The sequence below is a fragment of the Pteropus vampyrus genome, unplaced genomic scaffold (assembly GCF_000151845.1).
Source record: "Pteropus vampyrus isolate Shadow unplaced genomic scaffold, Pvam_2.0 Scaffold367, whole genome shotgun sequence".
NCBI lineage: Eukaryota > Metazoa > Chordata > Mammalia > Chiroptera > Pteropodidae > Pteropus > Pteropus vampyrus.
In genome coordinates this window covers 833637-845297 of record NW_011889148.1, presented here as the reverse complement: position 1 = coordinate 845297, position 11661 = coordinate 833637, and the positions used below count along the sequence as shown (strand labels likewise).

The window sequence follows — 11661 nt, the reverse complement described above, 5'->3', positions numbered from 1 at the left end:
TAAAATTTTAGGAAAATTAACCAACAAATTTGATGCCCATACGTGAGTATTTGTATTAACTTTTTGTCTACTTTATTCAATTGATTTAAAATGTATAATAACTGTGTGACCAACAATTATATTAAGTTCATATTATTCCATACTGCATACAAATTTAGTTCTTCTAACTTTATAGCATTCTCAGAAGTCTGCTTATTCAGATGCATTTCTTCTTGATCTCATGGCTTTTCAAACTCGATAAGATTAACTTTTCTATTTCCTGTCTTAATCTACCTGTCACATATCTACTATAGTTTTGAGGATGAAATGGCATTATCTCATAGACTGCAAAAATTGGTAAACATGACATAAAGATAGACTTTTTGCTTTCTTCCATTATTGTTATGAATTCATTATTTTGAGTAATGTGTTTTATTTTGAGGTTTTTATGGAGAATGTTTATAATTTGTATGCTCCTCTCTGCCCAGATGATAAATCTCAAAGAGAAGGATGGAATGGTGTATAATTATAACATAAGAGAAAAATATAAAATTGAAGATTTTGGTTGATGGTTGCTAGAATCAGATATTCCACTTATTTACAGTTTTTTTCTTAGCTAAGATGTTTAACTGCCAATCCACAATTAACCATTATTTTAAAAATTCTCATATACATAATTTACAAGTAGCTGATGAAAACATCCAGATGTAATACATATGTTAAAATACATTGTAAACTTTGAAGTTTTAAAGTATATTAGCTATTATTAAGCTAAGATTTTGATGATAATTATTTGAAAATATTAATTATTCCGAAGCGCTCACCCATTTGCATGTTTCTTTCCTCTCTCTCTAAGCATTAAAAGAGAAATACTTCCCTTGGTAAAATCACTCTGTCAAGATGTAGAATATGAAGTTCGATCTTGCATGTGTCGGCAATTAGAAAATATAGCTCAGGGCATTGGGTAAGTATACTTCCAATTTCTTGTGTCGCATTCTTATTTCTGGATAGCAGACATGTGAATCCTCTTTCTGTATTCCATGAAAGCATGCTATTGAAAAGCTCAACTACATATGATCTTTAAGAGTGATCATGATAAGTACCTCCTGATGTGTCTAGATTAAAAGAGGTAAAAATGAAAATGCTTAGCATGGTATGCATTCAATTAATGTTAAGTTCTTTTCTTCTCACCTTAAGTTACTTAGCTGTCATTCCAAATGCCTGGATCCAGGAAGAGAAAATGTCCCAATATGAACCATGCATGCACTCTTATTTACGAGTAATCGATTCCCTAATTTTGATCTCAAAACCAGTTTTGTATGATAGGTCTTCTAAGTCTAGGCTGACTCTGGATCATTGTGGGCCATAATTAATTCAGTCTCGGCCAGATCCGCACTCCTTAACCAGGATCAGAACCTATTAGGAGAATATACTGTTGTCTTTTTGTATCCTATTTTTTTTTGTCACCTCATATTTTGCCACTGTTGAAAATGGGCGAGTCATCATGTGTTCATAGTAGTTCTGAAAATTAATTTAGGATTATCGCTTAAGGATTAATTTATAAAAGTAAAACTAGAAAGAATCTACTTAGCTTATGTAAAATGCTTAGAATAGTGCCTGACACATAGAAAACAATAGCCAAGTGTTTACTTCTATTATTATTTTATAAATTTTGACATAAACAACTAATTCCTTAGACTCATCTCTAAAAATAAAATAATATGGGTAAAAAATAAGCAAAATGTTAAAATGTATTGTAGAACTCAAAGGCTAAGTTTTTACTTTTCCCAGTAGTACATGAGATGTTTCCTGCACCTTTACCAACAATGCAGATTTATCGTTAAATTTTCTAATTTCATTGGCAAAAGTAGTATTTCACTATTGTTTTTGCACATATCTCGTATTATCCAATAACTGTCTGTCTACTTGAGTATATCTCTTGCTGAACTCAGAGCATCTGGAAGACAGGATTGTATCTATTGATTATTTCATCGCCCATATGTAATCCAGCGCTTACTTAAGGCAGCTGCTCATATATATTCATTAAATGAATATATTTCTCTGACAACCAATGAAGTTGAACAATGAGGTTGAATACATGGTTATTTGCCACTTATAATTCTTCTTTATGAAGCACATAGTCATTTTCTTTGCCCATATGCCCATTATAAAAGTTGAGGGGAAATAAGACATCATGGCAGACCTACCCGTGTAGGACGCAAATAGTTTCCTCTTTCATTAGTTCCTCTTAGCAAACTGGATTGTAGCAGAGTATTTTTTCAGAAAGTAGGTATGGACTGTATACTGCCTAAGCTAGTAGTATATTTAAGAGAATGTCTTTCTCTTGCCTTCACATGTAAAGTCCACCCTGGGGCAGAATTCTCGGTTATAATTCTTTCAATAAAAACCCTTCTGGCATTTAAGTATGTGGAACAGAAGCCTGAAGACAGCCTGGTCCTATTATATTTGTGGAAGTCCGGTTTTATCAGCTCGATGCTATCGATGCTAGTAATTACAATCTAACCCTCATGATGTCTTCAGGGAGTAAGATACAGGGTCAGGGATAACAAGATGAATGAAATAGGCAGGCTTGCCCAGATGGCCAACCAAAAATTTTGGGGTCTGCCTGTGTAATACAACTCTATCCAGGTGCTGGCTATGATGTGTCATCTGATGGTAGCTGTCTGCTCCAGCTTACATACTGATAAAGATGGTTGGCCAACACAGCAGAACAGCACCAGCATTTCAAGAAACCTCATTTGTTTGCGCCCTTCTCATTGGCCTGATCTAAGGAGACTGGGCCAGAAGAAATACTGAGGGCCCATCCATATCCATATTTCTTTTCACAAGACGAAGTTGCCTCTAGTGTTCTTACTCAGCCTTCCTCTACATGGTTCCCCTTCATCAACAGCCTCCAATCTGACAAAAGACAGAAACATGGACAGAGGATCAACCATCAGTCCCATCGTATCTGAATTCTGCAACCTGCCCCAACAAAGGCAGTCACGGATCTGCTTTGCTGCAGCGGTTTCGAATGGAAAACTGTATTATACTTTGTGGTTTGGTATAAACTAGTCATTAAGATCTCTGTGGGTAACAGTGTTGTGCTGGGGAAACTAGAGTCGATTTAAACAACTTCGCGGTTACTATTAACGTTTCTTGTGTTTCTATCGTGCTTGCCCAACCAGATCAAAAGTTCCTGGAGAGCAGGAACCATATCTTTATGACTTTTCCTAGTCTCTGTAGCATCTAACTTGGGACTCGTTATTAGTGAGTTCTTGCTACAAATTTATTGATTTGTTTTATTTTCTTCCATTGCTTATTGTGCAGGACAGAACTTACAAAAAGTGTGGTGCTCCCTGAATTAATAGAACTCTCCAGGGATGAAGGCAGCAGTGTGCGACTTGCAGCTTTTGAAACTTTGGTTAATCTGCTTGACATATTCGATACAGGTAAATCTTCATATGGACATATCTTTGCTTCTGAAAGCAGTGTTTTCCATAAGTTTTGCATCACCAATAAGGAGTAAAGGTAGATGCAGAACAGAATTTCTTACGTTAAGTGTTATGATGAATGTTCAGCTTTCTTTCCTTCCTATCTCTCTTTTTATGGTCCCTTCGTTGCCCTCTCTGCTGCCCCATTTACCCTCATGGCACGCACTGTTGCTACAGATATTCTGTATTTCCCTCTTTTCTTTCATCAAAATTTAATTTACTTTTGTGTAGGACTAAAAATTTGGCTTGGTAATTAGCCTTTAACTTGGTCAGCTCATTGACCCTAAGAAAGATCTTGATTAGAGAAATGTTTAAATTAGTTTCCTCTCCTTAATATTTTAATGCTAGATATCCCATGGCCCACCGAAGGAGAAATTTGGGATGGGGAATTTGAGTGGGAATGGATAAGGAGGTATTTCTTAGTGTTGCGCAAATCGAATCACAGAGACGATTAGCTGTTCTGCTGAGTGTACGACTAGATTCTTGATGAATGCTGGACTTTAGTTTACCAGGAAACTAAATAACCATTTTGATAGGATAAAATTTGGAGAGGTAAATGTCAAGTACTTGGATGCAAAACTCTAATTATAGAATTACATTTACTTGGATTAACAGCATCTTACCTGAACTAGGAGAGCCTCTTAAAGATTATTGCAGCATAGATAATAATTATGTATGAATGTTGCAGAATAATTATTTAGGCTCTATGAGGAGCCAGAGGAGTAGAAACTGTAATACGTGATGCATGAATAAATGATTGAATCTCCTTGTTCTAATGACGGGGCACCCCTAGGCATCCCAACTAGATACTTGGCATCATCTTCGATGTCTTCCCTATTTCTGCCCCACACTTGGTTATCACCAGTTTGGGCCTAATCTGTGTTCATAAAGGAAGCTAAGTGGAACGTAGCCACGCCCGCTTGTTTATGTATTATCTATAGCTGTTTTTGCGCCACAGTGACAGTGCTGAGTAGTTTTGACAGATAAACTGCAAAGCCTAGGACATTTACGAAAAAGTTTGCAGATCCCTGCCTTATTCCAACTATGATCACGTTGTCTTATGATACTTTTTTGTTTGGCTTCATGCTGGTCTGACTTTCTCAAGTACAGAGGTCATTTATTATTCATCTTTCTACTTCTATTTAATACGATGCTTGTTTTGTAGAAATTCAATAAGTATTTGTTGAATGAATGTCATTTAGTGAAAACAGTAGATGTGGCATGGAAATGTGACGATAGTAGCAGTAATAGCAATATACTAATAAGCCTATTATGGCACTTAGTATTGGCAGACCCTTAATGAAGTAGTGATTCATTTCTGAAAGTTTAAGAGAATTATGGGTAACTCAGTATTTTAGAATCAAGACTTAAATATTATATATATATATCAGAAACTTCTGACTTAAGCAGACATATTCAAAAAACCAATTAACTTTTTAGAGTCCTCTAAGAAGTAAAAGGGAAGAAATTCACTATCCAGAACATATTATAAGCTAACTTATTTCCATCAAAAGCTGCAACATGGTATGAAAGGTATGCAAAAGAGAATAAGAAAGGTTTGCTGGGCTTGCTCCTCATCTGTTGATATCAGTGGTGTTAGAATTCTTGTAGTTATTTAGACTCAAAACCTCAGTCATCTTAGCTTTTTAATTTGTAATCACTTTATATTCTATTCTCTGTGGCCCACAGTATAGAGTCCAAACCCCTCAGCCTGGCATTAAAGTTTTTGATAATTTCAACTCTCCTCTGACCCCTTCTTCACTACACATCTCCATCATCCTTGTTTTCGGATATTTCCTATTACTATGTGGCCAACCTGGTCATTTTTCTTTCTGGAATTTGAATACATGTATTAATTTCTAAGTGTTCAGTATGGGCAATGGATCTAAAGTGTTTTATTTTGTTTTGTTTTCCAGATGACAGAAGTCAAACTATACTTCCCTTAGTGAAATCATTTTGTGAAAAGTCTTTCAAAGCTGATGAGTCAATTCTAATTTCCTTATCTTTTCACCTAGGAAAACTATGCCATGGACTATATGGTATGTAACCTAAGAATTTCAAGATTACACATAATATTTTTCTTTATTTTCTACCTTAACTACTAAACTTCAGCTCTTCAGTTGTAAAATCTATCCTTTAAGTGTGTAAAATCTTGAGAGGTCTTAGAATTTTTGTAGCATAATTTAGAACACATTTAGTAATGATGTTTTCACTAATAGAACCTGTTTGAAAGAACAATCACAGTGAAGTAGGCATAGCCCTTTAAATTTCTGGATATTTTATATTTACGTATTAGATGGTATATGATGCTCGTGTATATTAACTATTGGTGCATAGTATTTGTTTATTAACTATTTGTTGAATAATTAATATATCATGTGAAAAGTTTATCTTGGAATATAGAATAATACCCGTAACTCTTGGCACATGGAGCATATTACTCAGTTCTTAGCTTACTATAATAATGTAAGCATCAATTAATTATAACCATCTAGCATTGTAAAACATCTTTTTATGTGGATTGTAAACTTTTAATGGGCAGTTGAAAAATGTATTGCAATACATAATGAGTTCCTAGCTTCCTAAGATAGTTAATGAATATGGAACCAGTCTACCGATCAAAAATATTTCGAGTTTACTGGGCCATCTTTTAGATTGAATTTTTAAGCTTCTCTGCAGACACATATCCATGTCTTTTCTGCAGGCAATTTTTGAATATTTACCACAATATTAGTATTATAGCGACTCATCATTGGTCTATAGTATGATCCATGCTGCAGAAATTCATGCAGGCATAATTCCTGCATTGCTCAGTTTATACTGTTGAAATTGAAATTAAAATATTATTTAAATTAACATAAAGTGAAACAGTAGAGCTATTAGATTTCTTCATAATTGTTACTTTTTCCTCCCTGTTGCTTTTATTTATAATCACTAACCATTTATTTAAATATTTGATTCCGGTTATGTTTTTATTATACTTTACTTTTCTCTTTTTAATTTTTGTTTCGGTTAAGATGTTGAGCAAAGGTTTTACATTTTGTTTTAGGAATTTTTACTCCAGATCAGCACTTGAGATTTTTGGAGTTTTATAAGAAACTTTGTACATTGGGTTTGCAACAGGAAAATGGACACAATGAAAACCAGATTCCTCCCCAAATCTTAGAGCAGGAGAAGAAGTATATTTCTGTACGGAAGAACTGTGCTTATAACTTTCCGGTAATAAATTACGTATTTGTATTGACTAAACATTTTGACTATTACTTAAAATTATGTGAATAGAGAGTGTTAAAAAATATCGCCATAAAAAAATAATATTTCAAACTTGCTGCTTACCATTATGTCTGGTAGCTACAGTAGGTACAGAGTAAATATTGGTATAATTTACATTTCCCTGTATATGTAAATGAGAATTATATGCGTGCATATGGATCTTCCAAATATGATTCCTAACTCAATTATGGTTCAGAGGACATGATTTAAAGTTAACTGAAATGACTATAATATTAGATGTTGATGCATGTTTTTCTCTCTTTGCCACTCCTCTCCTCCATTCCGCCTCCGCCAGGCCATGATTGTTTTTGTTGATCCTAAACACTTCCACATGGAACTCTATTCCACGTTCTTCTGCCTGTGTCATGACCCGGAAGTGCCAGTCAGATACACTATCGCTATTTGCTTTTATGAAGTAAGTCTGAAGCAGCATTGCCACTTTATGTCTGTCGTCAATTCTATCTGTGTGCACTAGACGGTGTTTTGATGTTTTGTGCACATCTGTTTACAGATATATTATAAAATATGGTCTCCAGATCTCTTTCGTATTCTAGTCCTAAATCTTATTTGAAAATTCCCGTAATTCTTTTCTTAGACTGTTTACAGAATTCATTTATGTAAATATGTTGATCATTTATTAATCCGTTCATCTACCGTATTTATACTAAGTGCTTACTTTAAGATGACATTGTGGTGTAGATTTAGGTGTTGCAGATTTGGAAGTAAAATCAGTTTTTATATGCTTTATAATATTTATATTCGACTTTGTACCTAAAGAACTTGAGAGCAAGTGGAAAATTGAGATTATTTAAATTTATTGTTTTTTACTGCAAATGTGTCATTTTATGAGCATAGCCTTTAGATTCAGCCATTATAACAGCTCTCCGTAACGTAAGAGCAAAAGCGAATTGAAACTTTAATGATGGATTTAATTAATTATTTAACCCTTGAGGCTGAAATTTGGGGCATGTTTATTGAGCGATTGCATTAAGTACATGCATGTTTATAGTTGCAGTAAACGTGTATAAACCATAACTTGTCAGCTTCAAAACTGTCACATTAAAATCTATAAGTGGCATAATATAATATTTCCTTCCTTTATAAGAGGTATAATAAATATTCTTATCCCTAGTGAGGGTATTTCATGCCCTTCCTTGCACTGTGCCCCTGTGTCGAAGCATGGCTACATTAACAGAAAGTGTGCAAGATACCTTAGCATCATTATAAATGTTACTTAAGGTTCTTTTGGCCATTGGGTGGTAGTCCTTGCTTCTTTTGAATAACATTTTTTTTTTCTGGTATGAATGAATTAAATGTTCATTGTGCAAAATCTAGGAAATATTTCCTTCGAATGGTATAATTCATTAAAATAAGTCCAGTGTTGCACAATTAAGTCATTTCGAAAATATATGTATAGAAATCTGCTTTTGGAGGAAGGGAGAGGGCGAGGCGCTGGCCAGGTGAGTAATAGGAGTGAGTTTGGAAATCACTGATCTAGCTATTTGCTGAGTGGCTAGTTTCCTTATTCTCACGATCATACCATTTAAGTAGGCCAATAATGATACTTTACTCCAGTCTACACTGGTGGATTTAAATTTTCCTAACAGTGTTACTGCTGGATTCTGAGAATTACTTTAGTATGTTCTGATTTTATTCTTGTTTTTATTATTTTGAAAATATTTCCGACAAGTCAAAAGCAAGCCTGTAGAGCAAAAATTTTGACGCTTTTTAAAATCAGGAACCGTTTTTACAAATAAAACTTTACTCAGAGCCAATATGTAAATAAATTCATCAACGAAGCTGAAATGGAAACGGGTGAATCTTCCGCCCTGTTTGTCTGTTCACAGAGGAGTTGCGTTAGTCTAGATGCTCCCAGCTCCTCTCCTGCCGATCAGGTGGGAAAAGCCTCCGGGGTTTTGTTTGCGTTGGCGTCATCTCCATCCCCTCCATCCCCGTATCTCTGTAGGCCTTCAGCAGAATTTGCCTCTTGGGAAGTTCTAACTGGGATGAATGCTCATAAGCCTGGGATATCCCGTCAGACCCTGATGGCAGCTCTAAGACTTCCCAATATAAATTAGAGGCATCCAGGAGCTTATTATTGCTTGTGATATCAAAGTGATGACTCTGATAAATTCATTTTTCTGCACTCTCCACCCCCATATGTTGAGTTCCCCACCCTCATATGTCCACATACTCCACATGTTATGAAACAGAGTAAAAAGCTGATTACATATGCAATTAATTTTCTAGACATCTAATTTTATATTTATATTGTAATCTAATCTCGTTTTAGAAGAAATATCTATAACAGGGCTGTATTTTTAAGAATAATTGTTATAGCCTTTATATGTCTAGTAGTCTCAAATCTGAGAGAGTTTATTGCTACATTTTAGGTGTCTAAACTTCTGGATTCTGGAGTATATTTAATACATAAAGAACTAATAACATTATTACAAGACGAATCACTGGAGGTAATGTCTTCTTACTCTGTTTTTTATTTATTTTATGTTACATCTGAATATATAAATGCTCCCCACCCCCCGCACACACTTTCTGGTAATCGAATGAACTCTTTCATCTGACAAGCCCTAGAAGTGTCAAGCCAATGTACTGCTGTATAATAGACTGGAAATCGGGAGCTTCTTTAACAAATATTGGGTTTTAAAATATATTTAGTTTTAAAATACATATGTGTATACTCGTTAAGGACAATTTTGACAATGCCAAAAAATAGACAAGAATGCCTTTATTTCCAGTTACTATTACCGTGTTGTTATATTCTTTCATTTCCTTTTTTTCTATGTAAATGTTTTTGTTTTACACAATTGTAATCATATGATAGGTCACATTTTATGTCTTTTTTTTTCCCTTAGCATTATTTGGCGAGTATACATACTTGTGAAGGATTTGAAGTACTTTATTTCGATGCTATAGTTAGCATATCCCATTCACCTAAATAACTACTAGCTCGCTAAAGTGCAACTCGTCGACATTTAGACATCAGCGAGGGTGTTGTCTGACTTCAACTCTGCTTTTCAAAAGTTTTTGAGCATCTGGTTGTGTGGAAGTAGCTGTCTTAGATCTAGACTATTTGACAATATCGAGAGGCAGATATACTGACCTCCTTTGACAGTTTGAGAATTTGATAGTGATAGGTACTTTGATCAAGGCAGTTGATCGTGTTTCTAAGACCCTCCAGCAAAAAGATGTAAGAAAATAGAAACCTCCAAAACGTTGTTTGGTAAATAACACTATTTCTGTGTGAGAATTGACATGTGAAGTTAACTAATCTAAGATTAGGAAAACATAGTAATCATGGTAAGAGTAATCAATATTTCTGTTAAAAGGTACTAGATGCTCTTATAGATCATCTTCCAGAAATCCTGGAACTTATGTCTAATGGCGGAGAAAGCACTGTTCAAGAGAATAAGGTAAATCCCATGTGTCAAAAAGTCACTGAACGTTGTAGATATTACCTTACTCAGTTGTGAGCAATCAGTGAAAGGATTTATGGAAAACATTTAAAATAATGCTGTCCACATAGCAGGTGCCCAGGGAATGTCTGTGGGAGCTTGAACAGCTTGACTTGACTTTATAATCCTTATACCAATATAATTTTTATTTATTGTCCTTGGAGTTTACACTCAGAGTTCCAGTTTTTATTCACATGAATTATTATTCCAAGAGTAGTAACTAGTGAGAACAAAAGGATAGGAATTTAGAAGGTCAGAGTCTGCTGACAGTGAAATATAATAAATTTTACTTTAATTAGAAGGGTTGTGAGTCCCAGTCTCTTTCAAAATTTTGTTTCCATCAATCATGTTTTACTTATGAATTGTTTTAAAGTATTTGTTTAATCAGACGATCTCCCTTTGACAACTGAGATGCCTCCTAAATGCCGAAGTGAGCGAGAGCGTCTTCCTCCCCGGCGTGCTGTTAGCTGAATAGTGTGACTGAGTGCTGCAGCTGATCTATTTATCACCGATTCTTTGGGTGGGTTTTCTTTTTCAGTTATCATCTCTGCCCGATTTGATTCCAGCTCTCACAGCCGCTGAACAGCGAGCCGCAGCCTCTTTAAAATGGAGAACTCATGAGAAGCTCCTGCAGAAATACGCCTGTCTGCCACACATCATATCAAGTGACCAGATTTATTATCGCTTCTTACAAAGAATGTTCACAATCATGATGACAAACGTGAGCCCAATTCCTTTTATCTTGTTCTTTTGAACTCGTTCAGGGTTTTGGAATTACTACCAGATTCTTTTCATTCTTGGAATAACACAACCAAATTAGTTCATTCCCGTCCATCCAGAAGGATGCTATCCTCTCAGGATGTTACCTGAGGAGGAGGGAACTCAGGCTTCCCTTTGCTTCTCCACTAGTTCTCTCTTTATTATTTTCTACCCGCCCCGGAGGAAGGAGTGACCACTTACCTTTTGTTTATATACTGCCAGGGTGGGTATAAATAGACTCACTTCCAACATGATAACAGTTCTTCTCCAGGGGAAGGTTGACAAGAGGTAATGATCTCAATTGCAAAGTGTACCTTTTGCTCTTACGTACACCTCTTACGTGTCATGGCCTCCATGCCTACCTCAGCCCTGCCATTTTGCTAAGGCATCCCTTAAGCCCCTTAATATAAGTATGGTTACTTTTTTAAAATAATACTTAAAGGGTAGCCATGTGACAGATTATGTTTATGCCAGAAATGTGGATGCCTTACTAAGGATAACCTTAAAATTAGAGTCAAAAGCAGTGAGGAAAGAGTTATACTCAAACTCCCCTATGCAGTAAGTTGTCTGCCTTTTTCACAAGAATTTCCGGAGAGGATTATTTAACCCACAGTTTACTGTACATTTAATATGACATCCTACTACCATTTTTCAATGTCTACATAATATGTATGTTTTAGAAA

General features: G+C 35.2%; 1 protein-coding gene across 1 annotated transcript in view; it reads left to right on the top strand.

The window, feature by feature from the left end:
* The window catches only part of PPP4R4 (protein phosphatase 4 regulatory subunit 4), a 95473-nt gene that overhangs the window by 50440 nt on the left and 33372 nt on the right, over positions 1-11661 (top strand). Inside the window, 9 exon segments of the mRNA XM_011379607.2 lie at positions 1-42; positions 836-943; positions 3310-3431; positions 5390-5512; positions 6523-6692; positions 7042-7161; positions 9140-9217; positions 10094-10177; positions 10758-10940. The exon segment at positions 1-42 is cut by the window's left edge and continues 2 nt beyond it. Of these exon segments, the coding sequence (XP_011377909.1) occupies positions 1-42; positions 836-943; positions 3310-3431; positions 5390-5512; positions 6523-6692; positions 7042-7161; positions 9140-9217; positions 10094-10177; positions 10758-10940 (1030 nt within the window).